The following is a 20,283-nucleotide window of genomic DNA, read 5'->3' as shown; positions in this document are numbered from 1 at the left end:
TTTGCATGAGTGTTGTAATTCAAGGGGTATTAGTTTGTTGAGTGTGGTGGGAAAAGTGTATGGTAGAGCACTGATTAAGGATAAAACAGAGAATGCAATCTGAGAAAAACAGGGCGATTTTAGAAGAGGTAGGGGATGTATGAATCAGATTTTTACAGTTAGGCAGATATGCAAGAAATATTACGCAAAAGGTAAGAAGGTGTATGTTGCGTTTATGGATCTGGAGAAAGCGTATGATAGAGTTGATAGGGAAGCAATATGGAATGTGATGAGGTTATATGGAGTTGGTGGAAGGTTGTTGCAAGCAGTGAAAAGTTTCTACAAAGGTAGTAAAGCATGTGTTAGGATAGGAAATGAAGTGAGCAATTGGTTTTCAGTGAGAGTGGGGCTGAGACAGGGATGTGTGATGTCGCCATGGTTTAACTTGTATTTTGATGGAGTGGTGAGAGAGGTGAATGCTCGAGTGCTTGGACAAGGATTGAAGCTGGTAGACGAGAATGACCATGAATGGGAGGTAAATCACATGTTGTTTGTGGATGATACTGTACTGGTTGCAGACTTGGAAGAGAAGCTTGGCCGATTAGGGACAGAATTTGGAAGGGTGTGTGAGAGAAGGAAGTTGAGAGTTAATATAGGTAAGAGTAAGGTTATGAGATGTACGAGAAGGGAAGGTGGTGTGAGGTTGAATGTCATGTTGAATGGAGAATTACTTGCGGAGGTGGATCAGTTTAAATACTTGGGGTCTGTTGTAGCAAATGGTCAAGTGGAAGCAGATGTGAATGATGGATGCAAAATGTTGGGGGCAGTTAAGGGAGTAGTAAAGAATAGAGGGTTGGGAATGAATGTAAAAAGAGTTCTGTATGCGAAAGTGATTGTACCAACTGTGATTTATGGATCGGAGTTGTGGGGAATGAGAGTGACGGAGAGACAGAAATTTAATGTGTTTGAGATGAAATGTCTAAGGAATATGGCTGGTGTATCTCGAGTAGATAGGGTTAGGAACAAAGTAGTGAGGGTGAGAACTGGTGTAAGAAAGGAGTTAGCAGCTAGAGTGGATATGAATGTGTTGAGGTGGTTTGGCCATGTAGAGAGAATGGAAAATGGCTATCTGCTAAAGAAGGTGATGAATGCAAGAGTTTATGGGAGAAGTACAAGAGGAAGGCCAAGGTTTTGGTGGATGGATGGAGTGAAGGAAGCTCTGGGCGATAAGAGGATAGATGTGAGAGAGGCAAGAGAGCGTGCTAGAAATAGGAATGAATGGCGAGCGATTGTGACGCAGTTCCGGTAGGCCCTGCTGCTTCCTCCAGTCGTCTTGGATGACCTCGGAGGTAGCGGCAGTAGGGGTTTCAGAGTTATGAAGCTTCATCTGTAGTGGATAACGGGGGAGGGTGGGCTGTGGCACCCGTAGCAGTACCAGCCAAACTCGGTTGAGTCCCTTGTCAGGCTGGGAGGAACGTAGAGAGGAGTGTCCCGTTTTCTGTTTCATTTGTTTAATGTCGGCTACCCCCCAAAATTGGGGGAAGTACCTTGGTATATATACATATATATATATATATATATATATATATATATATATATATATATATATGTGTGTGTGTGTTTGTGTATATTTTATTTCAAAACTAAGTTCATGGGCTGTCCTAAGAGATATGAAAAATTTTGTCTAAAAGCTTTGGGTATTTCACATGTGGCAGGTTCTAGTTTTTAGGAGTTATTCTCTCGATTTATATTGATCACACTTGTTTTTTCACTTATATGCTGGTTTTTATTTTGAATTTGTTTAATCTTTTTTCCAGATATGATTCTGATAACCCAAGAGTCCATGGTGACGTTGGTATGGCAGGTGTTGCTATAGATTCTGTGGAAGACATGAAGATGCTTTTTAATGGCATTCCATTGGATAAGATGTCTGTGTCTATGACTATGAATGGTGCTGTAATTCCTACCATGGCCATGTTTATTGCTGCTGCAGAAGAATCGGTAGGAGCCATTTGAAATGATATGTAATCAATATACAGTATAGATTATACATTAATTGTGCTGTTGTGTTCAGATTTGAATAATGCCAAAGTATGGTCAAATCTTTTCTAAGATAGAAGAATGATACAAGAGCTTCAGGTTCATTATCCATCCTTTCTTTGTCGGACCAAGTGCAAATGGATAACCTTTATGCACAATCGTTTATAATGTGCCATATGTAACACCTCTTTGCCAGACGCATAAATAGCTCATGTTCCAGGTGAGCCTGGGTTACTAATATAAGCTCTTCCTTTTAGCAATTATAAGAATTACTAAAGGGGTTGGTTGGCCAGGCATTCTTTTCAGAGGAATAATATGAATTTTTGTGCCAATTCCTCATAGGGGAAAGTGGTTAAAATTTAAATTAATAGACACCTTGGAAAATAGAATTATTATGGCAGTTCCCAAATATTTCAAATTATTTTTGGGTATTATATTTCTCAGAGTGATGCAGAGAAAATGGTTCAAAGGATAGTAATGAAAGAGGCTGTATATGTTTCATGCTTTTTGCTGGGCAATTACATTGATGATTTCTGAGAAAAAGAATCAGGTCTTTGATGCTCCCTTAATCCATCGATTCAATTAAAATTATTATAGACCTCAGTTTTCTAATACTTTTTAGACTAAAGTCAATAAACTAATGACCCCGGATTTTAAGATAGCCTTCTTCTACTTTGTCCCGTCATCAATGAATAAAAGTTTCTGAACTGATGTTTTTCAATCTAATTAAAGATCACAAGTACAGGATAATTTGAATATTTCTTTAGTTGATAAATGGTTGAACTGTGCTACAGTTTCTCTGAATATGAAACTTTAGAAAAATGAATTTTGGCAATAAAAGAATTGCATATTTTGAACATTTAATTTGTTTATTGATAGATATTTGGTACATTTTCATATATTTTTGTATAGTGCTTCTCCTAGTTATTCAGTTGTCTGTTAGCTGCCTGTAATTGTTACTACCTTTTATATTTTATTCTGTAGTTTTATCATAGTGTACTAATTTCTTCGTCTTTATTGTCTCAAGTTCTGTTTTTTTTAATTTATTGCTACTGCCATGCATATATTGTTTATGCCAGCAGGCTTTTGTGTAATTGTGTTACTTAGTGCTGTCCTTTTTAAATAATATTTCTGTGTAATTTACTTTCTTTAGTGCTCTAGTAATCTTTTAAACAACATATTAAAAAAATTATTAATTTCAGATCTCGTTCAATTTAAGGTAACACAAGTGTTACATGTCCTCAGATGCTTTGTTATTGGGTTCTCTAACTTGATCCTTGAAATCAGAGAATAAAGATTAGGTATTTTCTACAATATATCAGTTTAGTGCCTATGCTGGGTTGTCACTTATGCATATCCAGGTCCCGGATGAATAGCAGTTTCTCTGTTTCCTCAATAGCAACGTATAGTATTATGGTGATCCTGCTGGCCACTTTAGAGGGTGCAGTTTGCACTGGTTTATAAAAGTACATTCCTCATCTTTTACCTATTTTTGGAAAGCATCATCCAAGGATTCAAGGACTTCTGACAAGCTGAAAACTATAAGATGGCTATATGTCTATCATACCTAAGTTAAAGGTCTTTAAATTGCATAGGTACCTAATTTTAGATGATTATATTTTCATTATTTTCATCATTATCAAACTGCACTCAGTACTTTGCTGGTTTGGAATACTTACGTTTCAGTAATTCTAATGGCTCTTACTTTTATGCATGTCAGCATACTTTGGCAGTAAATGAAATTCAGAACAGTGAGTGGGGAGGCTCTTTCATACTCTTTTAACTCTTGGCTAACTCGCATATACATGATGCTGTATCACAAGTAAAATAGTGTATTTTTTGGAAAAATTATTTTCTCTACAGTAATAACTCTCGATACAAAAGTTTCTGTATACGAAAAATTCATGATACGAAAAGAGATACGAAGATTTTTTCGCCTCATATTACGAAAAAACCCTCATGATACGTAACAAGATTCCTCCGGGCGCTGAAAAATAATTTTAGAATATGATCGCCACAAAACTAAATTCGCTACCATCGTCTTGCTTTCCCATAGGTTATCTCCCCACTGTACTTTGATGCTAGTTTCTACCATAAGATCCTACTCTTCTATTTTATATCAATAAGTGCTGTACATTTTTAAGTTGAAAAACAATGAACAGTACCGTATTTTGTGTATTACAGTATGTACGAACGCACAATGCTACTACATATATCAAAACATTAGCTACATATCTTTCTTTCATTTCGTTAGAGAAATAAGTTCTTAACATATATTTTCCTTTTAATGTCGTTTTTGTTTATTTACAATTAATTTTATATGAATAAGTACTCCTTTGTTACAACTAATTTTCCTTCCACCAAAAAATGATCAGACATACTGTTAGCCATACCCCTAAATATGTGCACGTCTTTCAATCTTCCAAACATTCTTCTAGTTATGAACACATAATCCATTAAAGCCCTTTCTACCACTCTTCCATTTGCCACAAGTATACATGGGTAAGAGTGGCAAATGGAAGAGTCGTAGGAAGGGCTTTAATGGATTATGTGTTCATAACTAGAAGAATGTTTGGAAGATTGAAAGACGTGCACGTGTTTACGGGTATGGCTAACGGGTTGTCTGATCATTTTTTGGCGGAAGGAAAATTAGTTGTAGCAAAGGAGTGGGGGAATGTAAAAGGGAGCTAGTGAGTGTTGAAGAGTTAATAAAACCTGAGGTAAAAACAGAATATCAAGGAAGGTTGAAAATGCCATATGACAGAGTGAAAGTGAGAGAAACTGGTAATTTAGAGGAGGAGTGGAAGTTGGTAAAAGAAAATTTTGTTGGGATTGCAAGTGATGTGTGTGGCAAGAAGATTGTTGGAGGCAGCATGAGGAAGGGCAGTGAATGGTGGAATGAAGGAGTGAAGTTAAAAGTGGAAGAGAAAAAGAGGGCTTTTGAAGAATGGCTGCAGAGTAATAGTGTAGAGAAGTATGAAAAATATAGAGAGAAAAATGTGGAAGTAAAGAGCAACGTAACCGAGGTAAAGAGGGCAGCTGACCTGAGGTGGAGTCAGGGATTGGGTCGTTCATATGAAGAGAATAAGAAGAAGTTTTGGAAAGAAGTGAAGAGAGTAAGGAAGGCTGGTTCAAGAATTGAAGAGACAGTGAAAGATGGAAATGGAAGGTTATTAAAAGGAGAGGAGGCAAGGAAAAGGTGGGTGGAATATTTTGAAAGTTTACTGGATGTTGAGGATAATAGGGAGGCAGATATAATTGCCGTTACAGGTGTTGAGGTGCCAGTGATGGGAGATGAGAATGAGAGAGAGATTACAAGAGAGGAAGTTAGGAGAGCACTAGATAAAACGAGAGTAGGAAAAGCACCTGGTATGGATGATATGAAAACCGAGATATTAAAGGAAGGGGTTGTGGTTGTACTTGAATGGTTGGTGAGACTGCTTAATATGTGTTTTATGTTGTCAATGGTACCAGTAGATTAGGTTTGTGCATGTATTTTACCACTATATAAAGGTAAGGAAGATGTGCATGAGTGTTGTAATTCAAGGGGTATTAGTTTGTTGAGTGTGGTTGGAAAAGTGTATGGTAGAGTACTCATTAATAGGATTAAGGATAAAACGGAGAATGTAATCTTAGAAGTACAGGGTGATTTTAGAAGAGGTAGGGGATGTATGAATCAGATTTTTACAGTTAGGCAGATATGCAAGAAATATTACGCAAAAGGTAAGAAGGTGTATGTTGCGTTTATGGATCTGGAGAAAGCGTATGATAGAGTTGTTAGGGAAGCAATGTGGAATGTGATGAGGTTTTATGGAATTGGTAGAAGGTTGTTGCAAGCAGTGAAAAGTTTTCTACAAAGGTAGTAAAGCATGTGTCAGGATAGGAAATGAAGTGAGCGATTGGTTTCCAGTGAGAGTGGGGCTGAGACAGGGATGTGTGATGTCGCCATGGTTTAACTTGCATGTTGATGGAGTGGTGAGAGAGGTGATTGCTCGAGTGCTTGGACGAGGATTGAAACGGATAGACGAGAATGATCATGAATGGGAGGTATATCACTTGTTGTTTGCGGATGATACTGTACTGGTTGCAGACTTAGAAGAGAAGCTTGGCCGATTAGTGACAGAATTTGGAAGGGTGTGTGAGAGAAGGAAGTTGAGAGTTAATGTGGGTAAGAGTAAGATTATGAGATGTACGAGAAGGAAGTTGAGAGTTAATGTGGGTAAGAGTAAGATTATGAGATGTACGAGAAGGAAAGGTGGTGCGAGATTGAATGTTATGTTGAATGGAGAATTACTTGAAGTAAATCAGTTTAAGTACTTGGGATCTGTTGTTGCAGCAAATGGTCAAGTGGAAGCAGATGTACATCAGAGAGCGAATGAAGGATGCAAAGTGTTGGGGCCAGTGAAGGGAGTGGTAAAGAATAGAGGATTAGGCATGAATGTAAAGAGAATTCTGTATGAGGAAGTGATTGTATCCAACTGTGATGTGTGGATCAGAGTTTTGGGGAATGAAAGTGACGGAGAGACATGAATTTAATGTGTTTGAGATAAAGCGTCTGAGGAGGATGGCTGGTGTATCTCGAGTAGATAGGGTTAGGAACGTAGTAGTGAGGGTGAAAACGGGTGTGAGAAATGATTTAGCAGCTAGAGTGGATATGAATGTGTTGAGGTGGTTTGGCCATGTTGAGAGATTGGAAAATGGCTGTCTACTAAAGAAGGTGATGAATGCACGAGTTGATGGGAGAAGTACAAGAGGAAGGCCAAGGTTTGGGTGGATGGAAGGAGTGAAGAAAGCTCTGGGTGATAGGAAGATAGCTGTGAGAGAGGCAAGAGAGGGTGCTAGAAATAGGAATGAATGGCGAGCGATTGTGACGCAGTTCCGGTAGGCCCTGCTGCTTCCTCCGATCTCCTTAGATGACCTCGGAGGTAGCAGCAGTAGGGGATTCAGCGATATGAAGCTTCATCTGTGATGGATAACGGGGGAGGGTGGGCTGTGGCACCCTAGCAGTACCAGCCAAACTCAGTTGTGTCCCTTGTCAGGCTGGGAGGAGCGTAGAGAGGAAGGCTCCCCTTTTTTTTTTCTTTTTTTGTATGTCGGCTACCCCCAAAAATTGGGGGAAGTGCCTTGGTATATAAATATAGAAGTACACTCTTAAATTAAAAAACACAATGAAGAGAACTATGCTGTATGTACCAACGCACAATGCTACTACGCATGTTAAACACATTAACCATATATTTTTCTTTCATTTCGGTAAATGAATAACAGATCGTAACATTTTTTTTTCCTAATAATGCCATGATTATTTAATTAGAAATAATTTTATATCAATAAGTAGCCTACATTTTTAATTTAAACAATGAACAGAACTATATTGTATGTACAGTACATAGGCACAGTGCTACTACACACATCAAAACATTAGGGATGTATTTTCCTTTTATTTTGGTAAATAAATAACAGTTAAAAAACTATTTACTGAACAATTAAGATTTTTTCATTCTACAAAGTAAGTACACGTACATATTAACATCAATAAATCTTGCTTGTGTTACAATGAAATACTGTCGCTTAAAATATGAATTTGTTTTAAAAAAACATAAGTTATTTATCGACGTATCACCAATGAATATTAATTGTATTACTGACCAATAAATTAGTTACGGTTAGAAATATGTGCGTGTTGAAGAAAACGTAGTTATGCATGATAGAAAACGTACCTCTTTACAGTAAGGGTAACATTAATAAAGTCCAATCTGTAGGGTACTGTATATTTCATATATGTACAGTTTTTTACGTATATGAAATGTATGTACAGTATAGTATTATTTTCCATTTGTTTATTGCATTATGTTCTAATAACACTTCATTTACAGGTATTAAGAGTTAGGTTAGGTATATTGAATGATTCTAATACATTTGGCTGTATTTCATTAGAGTTATAACTTTATTATAAAATTAGATGTAGTGTTTATGTAGAGCTTGGAACAAATTAGGCAATTTTCATGTAAAACTGCACTCATTGTATGAAGAAATCATGATACAAAAGTCACTCTGGAACGAATTGATTTCATATCTAGAGGTATTGCTGTATATTTATGAGGGTTTTCTTTGTAATAGTTATTTTAGCCATTATGAAATGCCACAGGCACTAATACATGTTATTTAGTTATTGCTTGATGATATATTTTTTTTTATATGTCTCTCTTTCTGTTTAATCTATGTAGGGTGTAAAACAAGAGCAACTCTCAGGAACTATACAGAATGATATCTTGAAGGAATTTATGGTGCGCAACACATACATATACCCTCCAGAGCCATCAATGAGAATCATAGGTGACATTATTGGATATACAGCCAAGGTAAGTTTTTATGTAGAGTGTATTTATACCTGAACTTATTTGACTTTGATGATTTTGTTATGATAATTTACAATAGGAAAAGAATACAAAAATACCTTTAGTACTCTCATAGATCACATGTCTCCTTCTTATCTGTTTCAGTACATATACAAACCTTCTTCTTTTACATAAGAGAGATAACAATGAAGTTGAAGTACATGGCCATTAACATTTATAACATGGTGTAAACAACCGATAGGTAGTTACCAGCCCCTACTTTGGTTTCAGCTGTTAGCATACAGACACTTTCACCAGTGGTGTACTGGTATACTTAATTTCCTGCTCTCTTTTCGGAGTGTTTACAAGTGATTGTCTTCAGTGAGGTTGCCAGGGATGTGGACATGCCCAGGGGTGTTGGCCTGTAAGTGCAACACCTTCGTGGCAAAAAGGGAGATAGATTCTCACCTTTTATGTGTGCTTGCAGAGAACATTGCTACAGCCAGACCTTACCCTGCAACGAGTGTTGAGAGTTATCATCCTTCCAGTTGGAGGTGTACGGCAGGAGGAAGAAGTAAAAAATTGATTATTTTCCCTCAGGGTTTTCTGAGGTCGAATGAGTCCCAATTTCTCTCTCAGTCCCCTTGTATCCTCTCCTCTAACCCTTCCCCTTTAGTCTACTTCGGGAGCTGTTCGGGCAAGAGTGCTGGTCCTTTGACTTTAAGGCAAACATCAAAGTAGGTAGACCCTCCTGTTTCCCCTATGGAAAGGGGGGGCTTGCCTCTTGGGAGACTCTGAATTTCAGGTTAATGACACCTTACGAATGTTATAGCCTTCCTTGAGTCTTAAGGATAAACCCTTCAAGGACACAGTCGTGGAGGCTCTGGCTCATGAGGCAAGGCAGAAGAGAGTTTTTCCTCCCTACAGAGCCGGGAAGAGAATCCCTCCTTCTCTGTTCTTACCCTCAGAGCCCACCGTGTCCTCCTCAGGTTCTCCTCCATGTGAGCCCCCTGCTGGAGAATACCAGGAATGCTCCTCCTGTATGCTTTCCCTCTGGGAGACAAGTGTGCGTTGATGAGCAATGTGCCTCTCAGTGCCATCTGAGCTCGTTGGCCCTTCAGAGCCTTACGAAAAACATAAACCCAAATGTGTCTGCATCTTCTCACTTGTATTATTATTATTATTATTATTATTATTTTTATTATTATTACTAGCTAAGCTACAACCCTAGTTGGTAAAGCAGAATGCTTCAAGGCCAAGAGCTCCAACAGGGAAAAATAGCCCTGTAAGGAAAGGAAATAAGAAAATAAATGAACTAAATGAGAAGTAATGAATAATTGATATGAAATATTTTAAGGTGAGTAACAACATTAAAAAAGATGTGTCATATATAAACATGTTCAACATAAAAACATTCACTGCAAATTTGAACTTCTGAAGTTCCACCGATTCAATTGCCCAGTCAGGAAGATCATTCTACAGTCTAATCTTAGCTGGAATAAATATTCTAGAATACTATATAATATAGAGTTGTACGATGCAGAAAGCATAACTTTTTGTTACGTTCAGCTATAATACATAACATACTGCAGATTATTTAAAATCTACTTAAATGATTGTTGCAATCAGCTATTACACAACATAGATTATATAAAATCTACATAAATGGTTTACCAAAAAATAGCAAAACAGTACAGTAACAGCAAATGAAAATAATACCCAGGATGCATTAACAATAACTATATTTAAGATTTAACGTAAGTATTTACAACATTTTACAAGGTCCGCAGAATACTGTACTCACAGCACACTAAAAATGAATGATAATATACGCAAGTTCTTACGGAGATGTAGGCTCTGAGTTCATAAGATTCTATGCAGCCAGAGACAGATGATGACATTTAGTTGTAGGCATAAAAGTTGATATGCAGTAACACAGCATCTGATGATAAAGTTTCAAGTTTTCCTGGTCTTTTTCAAGATATTTCGTAGTAAATGATGTATTAAATTCTGGATCATAACGGATGTAGCTGAAATGCCCCCATGCACGAGCAGTATTCAGTCAAATCTGTCTTCTAACTCGTCACCCGTCTTATATGTTGGAATCCGTATTCTCTAGAGAATTCCTGAGCGTAAAGGACTAACTACAGTACGTAATGCCAGGAACCCACTCTCGAATCTTCCTGTAGAACTCGCGCCCGTCAGATGGCTGGTGTCGAAGTAGTTATGAGTAGTATCTAGAAACTCTTCCTTTTAGAATTAGATGACATTTTTTAATAGTAGTATTTTTATTTTTGCTTTGATATTTAATAGGTAAAAATAAGCCTTTTTTCACATGTCTTATAACACAATATACATAAATTTAATGTATAGTACATATACTGTAACACTGTTAGAATTAACTGCACACCTAGTACAGTACTACATACACTATGGAACAGTCTGGGAAGATCTAAATGCAAATGATGGTCAGAATTAGCAAAAACTTTTGCAACATCACAAAAAAGTAACTGGACGTCAGTGCCAGAGATTAATGTCTTCATCGTAAATAAGAAATTTAATAAACTGAAAGCTCTTGACCAGCAAATTAAGAGGAGATTCAGCAGCTGAAAACAAGACAGGAGAACAATACTTGAAACAAGGCAGAATGAAAGAATTAAAACACTTCATAATAGACACGATCACCAAAAATCTTAGACTTTCTCAATATTGGATGTTTTCAATAGAATTGATACTCATTTTTACATTTCTATTCATCTTGAATCAATAAAATTCCTTTAGTTTATGAATAGGTCATTTATCAGTTCAAGTGCCTGTGTTTCAATCTCAGGTTGTTCCTCAAGTATTCACCAAAATGATGCCTCCCATGTCTAAATGGCTGAGGTTCTTGAGGTTGAGAGTTCTGTTTTACCTGAATGACTGGATAATTTTTTTATGCTTCTTTGGAAAAGATTTGGGTTCAGAAACTTGGGCTACCTGTGTTATTGAAAGGTTTAGGAGTCCTAGTGAATATGAAGTCTCCTCTGGCTCCAACTCAGAGGAGTCTATATTTAGATATGATAATTCAAATTCTTTTCTAGGCTTTTCCCTCAGAAATGAGGATTTAGCTTTTATTCATTTGTTGGAAAAGTTCAATTCAAGCAGTTGAAAGCATCATGAGCTCCCATGTGAATGACCTTACATGAGACCGTGACATCTCTAGAGAAGTTTGTTCGATAGGTGTCTGAAAGATAGGGATTTCCAGTTTCAGCTCCATTATCATTAGAACAAAACATCCAATATGGACTCGATATGAATTCCAGTGAGGAGGAACTAACATCACTGAGTAAAATGGTGTGATGATCCTCATAGTTGTGCTTTCTAGGAAGGGTGGGATGCAGCTCTGAATTTTCTTTTTCTGTTATGGAGGTAATCGAAGGAAGAATCAGCGCTTCGTATCGTTTGACTGGAAGTGTTGACAGTGCTCAAGGCCCTTTAGACTCAGTCTCAGGTGATGGGGAATTGCATGGTGTTTTTTTCAGACAACACTACAGCATTTGGACACAAGGAGGAACCAGGTCGTAATCCCTGTTCTGTGTAGTGGAAGTACTCTTATCTTCAAAATCTGAGAGGGATAAGTCTTCTACCTCAATTTATTCCAGGGATTGAATATATTAGCAGATCTATTAAGCAGGAAACAATGAAAGGTAATAGCTAGAAAGAAAAAGTGGTAGAAATAAAGATAATAAATGATAGGCATTTAAAGATCCCAGTGGTAATAGGGAATCAGATAATAAATAATGATTCAGCATATGCCCCCCAGATGGGTTGTCAAGAACAACAAGAAGAATTATTTAGATAAGATTTTGAGGCTGCTATTAGATTAGTAAAAGAGGAAGAAAAGTTAATCATAGAAGTAGATATGAATGGCAGAGTGGGAAAGAGAAGGAATGGATTTAAGGAGGTACATGGAGGTCATGGATTTGAAATTAGAAATGAGGATGGGGAGTATGTATTAGAGATGGCTCAGAGTTTTGGATTGGCATGTATGAACACCTCGTTTCAGAAGTTCGATAAGCATCTGCTAACTTATGAAAGTGGAGGAGTGGAAAGCCAACTAGATTACCTATTGGTTAGAGAAGCAGACAAAAAAATGTGATGACCTGTGAAGTGATTTTGAGGGAAGCTTGTGTTAAGCAACATAGACTAGTAGTGATGGATTTTAAAATGAGAGTTAGAAAACCCAAGAAGAGGAAGAGAAGATCTAGACATATGGTTTGGGACCTTAAAGGAGAAAATTATGAGCAATTTAGAAGGATTGTTAGAGAGAGACGACTGGAGAGGTTGAACTTAGGGATTGGATAGGGTAACAGGGTGGAAAATATTTGGTTGGGTATGAAAGAAATATGTGTAGGGGAAACGGAGGAATTTGTGAGAATAGCCAATGGATATGGTGTGTTGAAGGGGAAAAGTGGTGGTGGAACAGAGACGTGCAAAAATCAGTTTAACAAAGATTAAAGGCATTCAAGGACTGAAAAGTAAGACAGGCACAGTGAGCAGAGGAACGGTACAGAGAGGAGAAAGTAGATTCTAGGAGGAAAGTAGGTATAGCTATTGGAAGAGCAGTAGGGCAGTTAAATGAAAGGCTAGGAATAAAGTAAGGAGAAAAGTATATCTATAAGATTTCAAACTTGAGGAAAAGGCAAAGACAGGATTTGGGGCAACTGGTAGTCATCAGGAATAGAGATAGAAATATATTGCATAAGGATGATGACATTAAGATGAGATGGAGAGAATAGTATGAGCAATTATTGAATACTGAAAATGAGAAAGAGGAGCTGGGAGAAACACAAAGGATGGAGGGGCCAGTGATGGAGATACAGAGTACAGAAGTGAAACGGGCATTGAGTAGAATGAAGAATGGTAAATTACCTGGCCCATCAGAGTTTCAAATTGAATTGGTCAAGATACTAATGACAGAGGGGGAAGAATGGATGCTTGCTTTATTGAGAGCAATATGAGAAGAGGAAATAATGCCTAGAGACTGGGAGGAGAGTCTAATGGTATCTATATTTAAGCAAAAGGTGACATCATGGAATGCAGTAACTACAGGAGAATTTAATTAACAGAGAATGGTTTGAAAATGTTAGAGGGCACTAAATGAGAGATTGAGAGAGATTTTAAAGATTGGGAAAGAGCAGTATGGATTTATGAGGGGGAGGGGAACTGTGGATGTCATCTTTATAGTAAGGCATTTACAGGAAAAGAGACTAGAGGGAAGCCAGAAGCTCTTCTGTGCTTTTGTAGATTTATAGAAGGCTTATAACAGAATTCCAAGAGAAGTGATGTTTTGATGCTTGAGGAAGAGGAAAGTCCCGGAGAAGTTGGTTAGAATGGTAGAGATGATTTACAAAAGAACAAGGACAAAAACATAACAACTATCAGAGAAACAGAAACTTTTGAAGTTTAATTATATCGGGTCAGCATTAAGCCCGTTTTTATTGGTGTTGGTCTTGGATGTATTAAGTGAAGGGATTAGAAATGAAGAGTTGTGGGAGTTGCTATATGCGGATGTTTTTGTGATTACTCCTGAAAAGGAGGAAGAATTACAGAGAAGGGCAGTAGAGTGGCAAGAGACTTTGGAAAAAGATGTTTTGAGGGTGAATGTGGATAAGACTGAAGCCATGGTTAGTAGTAATGAAGGCAGGGACAGGATAGCCAAACATTTATGAAAGTAGAGGAGCATCTATAAAACAGGTAGAACAATTTAGATACTTGGGATCTACTATAAATCCTGATAGAGGATGTGAGGCTGAAGTCGAGAATAGGATAAAAGCAGCATGGGGTAAGTGGAGATAGGTAGCAGGAGTGGTATGTGATAGGAAAATCCCAATCAAGGTAAAAGTCAGGATCTATAGCACAGTAATAAGACCAGTGTTAATGTATGGATCAGAAACTTGGGCTTTAAGATGAAAAGAGGAAGCAAAGCCTGGGAGAACAGAGATGAGAATGCTAAGGTGGATTTGGGGAATATCACTGTTTGAAAGACTGGAAAATGATAGAATAAGAAGAATGGCAGGTGTAGTGAAGATTGCTTAGATGATAGAAGTGTCATGACTCAGGTTATGTTGGCACATGTTATGGAAGGATGGTGTGGAAGGGGTAGGGAGGGCTTGGTAGGAACTTGTAAGGGGGAGAAGATTAAGAGGGAGGCAGAGAATTAGATGGCAAGATAAGATGAATAATGATATGGAGAAAGGAGGTTTGGTGGAAGAGGATGCCTTTGATTGAAGGCATTGGAGAGGGCGCATCAGGCAACCAACCTCTTAATGTAGGGATAACGGTGAGGAAGAAGGAAAATAGATACTACTAAATGTATGGTCTTAACATTCTTTAGTGTTTCAAGAAATTCATATTTGGTGAGAAAGACAAAATGTAGACATACTTGCAACCTCTCTTAACAAGTCCATAAAAGTGTTTGCTCTTTAGTTCCAGATACATTAGCATGAAAGCTAGGTGACCCATTCAATATTAGTATAATTGTATCTATATACATTCCATCAGTTCTCAATGATTTAAGCGGTGATGAAAAAGTTCAGGGTACGGTATCTTCAAATAGTAGGTTAATGTTGGTAGCCCCCTTTTGACCACAAAGAGAATGGTTTAAGTGGCTGTGGCCTCTGTTGTTAGAGTGTTCAAGGAGATTGCCTAACAAATTCAGTCTTCTTAGACAATTGATTTTAAAGACAGTTCATCTGTGTCCCAAACCCTACATCTAACAGCAAGTTTTCAAGGTCTCTGATTGTCTAGTTTAACATTCCATGAGACAGTGTACCAGTAGTTTGTATCAAAGGCAATGGAATGTGTATTTCGAATGTTGGAGGTCAAGGAATTTTTCAGTAACAAGACCTAGTTTGGATAATATCAAGGTTTTATGTTTCTTATTTTTGAAAATAAATTGTATACTACTACTATTAATGATTACAGGTCAAAGCTTAATACTATTTTGTTCCAACACGGAGTACTTATCTCGAACTATTTCTTAGGAGTATCTGGGATCTCCTCCCAACTGACCAGAGTTTTGTGTAGTTTACCCTAGTCCCGTTTTCTATGAGGGGTAACCTCAGGCGGAGTGATACGCGCCCTGAGGCTAACCCCGGGTCAGAGAACATGCTTGCTCAGGTCTCGACATCCAGTAAGTTCTCTGGTCGCGTCGTGATAACATCTCGACGCTCTCTCCTTACCCAGTGCGACATTTTGTGTCCCCGACCCCTTTTGTGTCTCACGCGGTCCCTACGTGGTCCCATTGTGTTCATTCTATACCCTTTCCTACCCTTTCCCTATGTGTTCGTCGTGTAGGGGCAGCTTATGTTCTCCTACAGCCACGTGTCCGGAGTGCGTGTCCTGGAACGAGGTGCAGCGGGTGCGCTATGGCACCAAGAAGAAGAAGGCGTCCAAGAGGTCACATAGGAAGCCGAGCCTCTCCTCGCCACTTACTTCTCCCGATGCCTGGTAGGGTAGAGCTTCTCAACCACCTTCCCCTACCCAGAGTAGGGGACGAGGTAAGTCAGTTGCGGGGAAGAGGCCCATTGCTCTTCCCCAGGAGTCTGAGATTTCTGCTAGTGGGGATGTTTTGTTGGTCCAGGCAAGTGGGGGGCCTGAGGGAAGGACGGGAGTGTGTTCGAAGGACGGAGTCCTGGTGCCAGCGGGGCCCGTCTCTCCCGACGATCCTACGTGGGGAAAGGCTGCTGCTGCCTCTTCCCCCGCTTCATGGGCCTGTATTTCAGGTACGTCTGCAGCCGGGGGAGACGCCGAGAAGGACTCCTCACCATCATCGGATCCCCTCGCATGGGCGCCGCCGAGGACGTCCTTCGGGTCGCCCATGAGACTGGAGGAAGAGTTCGAGGCGTGGTTCCCCAGCAAGAAGTTACCTTTATACGCTCTCCCCCAGCGCCTTCAGTATCGCTCCCTCCCGTCTTCCTGGAGCCATCGTCACCTACGGACCGACACTAGGAACCACCAGCAACGCGGGACGACTCGGAACCTTCGGTGCGGCCCTACAAATCTTCGGGCTCCTCTTTCGAGTCATTCTCTTTCTCCTCGGAGGATGGAGCTCCGAGGGACCAGTAGAGGAGGCGAGAGAGGTCCCGCAGAAGGAGGTCCCATTCCCGTTCCTGTTTCAGATCTCGCCACGCCAGAAGGCACTAGATCCCCCAGAAGGAGGCACAGAAGAAGCCGTTCCCCTAGGGAGGAAGAGATGCATGTCGCCATCCCACGCAGCCACCTCCTGGGAGCTTCAGCAGTTCCGGGTACCTCTGGCTGGCTCCCAAGGGCTCGTTTTCCCGCTCTGAAGTACGTCCCCTACAGCAGGTCCGAACGTCGGAGGGAATCTCTTCACTTCAGGCTCCGGCAGACTGGCATAAGTCCGCGAAGGTTCCGACTTCTTCCGCCCAGCGGAGAGTCGCCCCTTCGGTCTGGCAGCCGTGTCCCAGCCTCCAAGACTTCGACAGGCCGGCCAGAACGTGAAAGACAACCAGCAACCACGAGGAAGCCCGCAGCAGCTTGGTCCTCCGTGGGGAGAGACAAGTCCAGGACGGAGGCCTCCGTCCCAGCGGCGATGCCTGTCCTCCATCCAGAACCGCCGAAGTCGTACCACTACAAAGGAGGCCTTCACCCCAAGAGGGGCCCCCCGTCGTAGGTGCTCCTTCTCAGGCAGAAGAGCATCCGACGGAAGGCCTAGGAGATATTACGGAAGGCTCAGCGGACGATGCCTCCGCGTACAGAAAAGTACTAGCCCTCATCAGACGCCACCACAGGCTAGACGAACCGAAGCCCGCGACAGATAAGGACTGGCTCTCGGGCCTCAGCAGGTTGGTAGAGGCCCTCACTGGCTGGCTCCCTAGAGCTCCTTCGCCATCCTCGCGGTACGTCTCCTTCAGCAGACCCGATCATCGACGGAAGTCATCGCACCAGGTCCCGGTCGACAGGCATAAGCCCGCGAAGGTTCCGACTTCTCCCGCCCAGCGGAGAGAGTCGCCCCTTCGGACTGGCAGCCTTGTCCCGGCCTCCGGTTCTTCGATGGTTCGCCCTGAACGAAGGAACCAACCAGCCAGCACGGGGAAGCCCGCAGCTCCGTGGATCTCTGCAGGCGCTCCATCCGTCCAGCGGAGGCACCCGCCGGCTCGACCCGGCAGCATGGCATCCATACCCGGTACCACGACAGCTCCATTCAGGCTTCGTGGTCAACCGCTGGTATACCAGGGTACTCACACCCCACGGATTCCCCGGGAGGGGGTAGACCCATGACGGCTACCTCCATCCCAGTGGCTCCATTCGTGATGAGTCCCGGCCTGCCCCATCCAAGCATCGGAGGCGGCCGCTGACACACCCATGACGGCTACCTCTGTCCCGGCAGCTCCATCCGTGATGGAGCCAGCCGTGCCATCGTCCCGGCCAGCCCCATCCAAGGATCGGAGGCGGCCGCTGACATGGAAGGGTTCTTACACCCCACGGATTTCCCCGGGAGGGGATAGACCCACGACGGCTACCTCCGTCCCAGTGGCTTCATCCGTGATGGAGCCAGCCGCTCCATCGTCCCGGCCAGCCCCATCCAAGCATCGGAGGCGGCTGCTGACACACCCATGACGCCTACCTCCGTCCCGGCGGCTCCATCCGTGATGGAGCCAGCCGTGCCATCGTCCCGGCCAGCCCCATCCAAGGATCGGAGGCGGCCGCTGACATGGCAGGGTTCTTACACCCCACGGATTTTCCCGGGAGGGGGTAGACCCATGACGGCTACCCCCGTCCCGACGGCTCTATCCGTGACGAATGCAAAGTGGCTTTCCCCCTAGCGGGTCGAACAGGGCTCTTTCCTCTCCAGTGCCTGCCTCAGTGGCCGATGGAGAGGCATCTTTGCTCAGTGTCTTTCGGCTCCGTCCGCCCGTCGGATGTAGAAGTTGGCACACGTAATCTTTACCTTGCCTTGCCCCCCTGTAGAGGAGCTTCAACTCCACAGTTAGCCTTCAGACCGTCCTACTCGGGCTCCAGGAGAGGGCGTTCAGGCCGCACCTCTCGAAGGAGGTAGGAGGGGAGGCCCTCTACTCCTGCCGACACCTCAGGTGGGGGGATACCTCAAGCGAGCTTAGCAAGTATGGCGGGACCACGGAGCGGATCCGTGGACCGTAGCAGTACTAAAGGAGGGGTACAGGTTGCCCTTCCTAGCGGACCCCCACCTCTGATCCCTTGAGAGTAGCAGCATTGCAGGAAGAAGGCTCGGCAATGCTGGCGAAAGGGGCAGTAGATCCAGTCAAGAATCCGGGTCCAGGATTCTACAGCAGGCTCTTCCTGGTGGAGAAGGCAACAGGGGGCTGGAGACCGGTCATAGACCTCTCAGCCCTCAACAAATTCATGTGCAAGACCGACTTCAAGATGGACACTCCGAAGTCGGTCCGAGCGGCCTTGAAGGAGGAGGACTTCATGATGTCCATAGACCTCAAAGACCCCTACTTCCAGGTCCCTGTCCATCCCTCCAGCAGGAAGTATCTAAGGGTAAGATGGAGTACCTAAACGTTGCAACTCAAAACCCTCTGCTTTGGACTGTCGACAGCCCCTCAGGGCTTCTTGAGGGTTTTCGCAACAGTTTCAGCCTGGGCACACGAACAGGGCGTCCGCCTGATTTGGTACTTAGATGACTGTCAGCCTCAGAGGAAGTACTGAGGGAGCAAGGAGCGAAGCTCCTGCAGTTCTGCAACATCTTGAGTATCATCATCATCCTGGAGAAGTCCCAGATGATACCCTCCACCAGGATGACCTACCTAGGGATGGTCCTAGATTCCCCGTTGGCGAGGGCCTTCCCCTCCGCGGAGAGACTGGACAACCTAGAACAGATACTCCGGCCCTTCCTGTCGGGCCAGGCCAGGAGAGCCAAGGACTGGCAAAGACTGATAGAACTCCCCGCATAAGATAGTCCCGGTGTCCCCGGAGACGAAGGAAGTCCTGGAGTGGTGGCACGGAGTCCGGAGTGCGTGTCCTGGAACGAGGTGCAGCGGGTGCGCTATGGCACCAAGAAGAAGAAGGCGTCCAAGAGGTCACATAGGAAGCCGAGCCTCTCCTCGCCACTTACTTCTCCCGATGCCTCGTAGGGTAGAGCTTCTCAACCACCTTCCCCTACCCAGAGTAGGGGACGAGGTAAGTCAGTTGCGGGGAAGAGGCCCATTGCTCTTCCCCAGGAGTCTGAGATTTCTGCTAGTGGGGATGTTTTGTTGGTCCAGGCAAGTGGGGGGCCTGAGGGAAGGACGGGAGTGTGTTCGAAGGACGGAGTCCTGGTGCCAGCGGGGCCCGTCTCTCCCGACGATCCTACGTGGGGAAAGGCTGCTGCTGCCTCTTCCCCCGCTTCATGGGCCTGTATTTCAGGTACGTCTGCAGCCGGGGGAGACGCCGAGAAGGACTCCTCACCATCATCGGATCCCCTCGCATGGGCGCCGCCGAGGACGTCCTTCGGGTCGCCCATGAGACTGGAGGAAGAGTTCGAGGCGTGGTTCCCCAGCAAGAAGTTACCTTTATACGCTCTCCCCCAGCGCCTTCAGTATCGCTCCCTCCCGTCTTCCTGGAGCCATCGTCACCTACGGACCGACATTAGGAACCACCAGCAACGCGGGACGACTCGGAACCTTCGGTGCGGCCCTACAAATCTTCGGGCTCCTCTTTCGAGTCATTCTCTTTCTCCTCGGAGGATGGAGCTCCGAGGGACCAGTAGAGGAGGCGAGAGAGGTCCTGCAGAAGGAGGTCCCATTCCCGTTCCTGTTTCAGATCTCGCCACGCCAGAAGGCACTAGATCCCCCAGAAGGAGGCACAGAAGAAGCCGTTCCCCTAGGGAGGAAGGGATGCATGTCGCCATCCCACGCAGCCACCTCCTGGGAGCTTCAGCAGTTCCGGGTACCTCTGGCTG

The 20,283-nt window shown here is 43.0% G+C and overlaps 1 protein-coding gene across 1 annotated transcript in view; it reads left to right on the top strand.

Moving 5' to 3' along the window:
- Positions 1–20,283, top strand: part of LOC137654683 (methylmalonyl-CoA mutase, mitochondrial-like) — a 169,604-nt gene that overhangs the window by 3,363 nt on the left and 145,958 nt on the right. Inside the window, exons 2-3 of the mRNA XM_068388559.1 lie at positions 1,797–1,980; positions 8,247–8,381. Of these exons, the coding sequence (XP_068244660.1) occupies positions 1,797–1,980; positions 8,247–8,381 (319 nt within the window). The remainder of the gene's footprint in view (positions 1–1,796; positions 1,981–8,246; positions 8,382–20,283) is intronic.

This window comes from Palaemon carinicauda, chromosome 15, assembly GCF_036898095.1.
Source record: "Palaemon carinicauda isolate YSFRI2023 chromosome 15, ASM3689809v2, whole genome shotgun sequence".
Lineage (NCBI taxonomy): Eukaryota > Metazoa > Arthropoda > Malacostraca > Decapoda > Palaemonidae > Palaemon > Palaemon carinicauda.
This window is presented reverse-complemented; position numbering and strand designations above follow the sequence as displayed.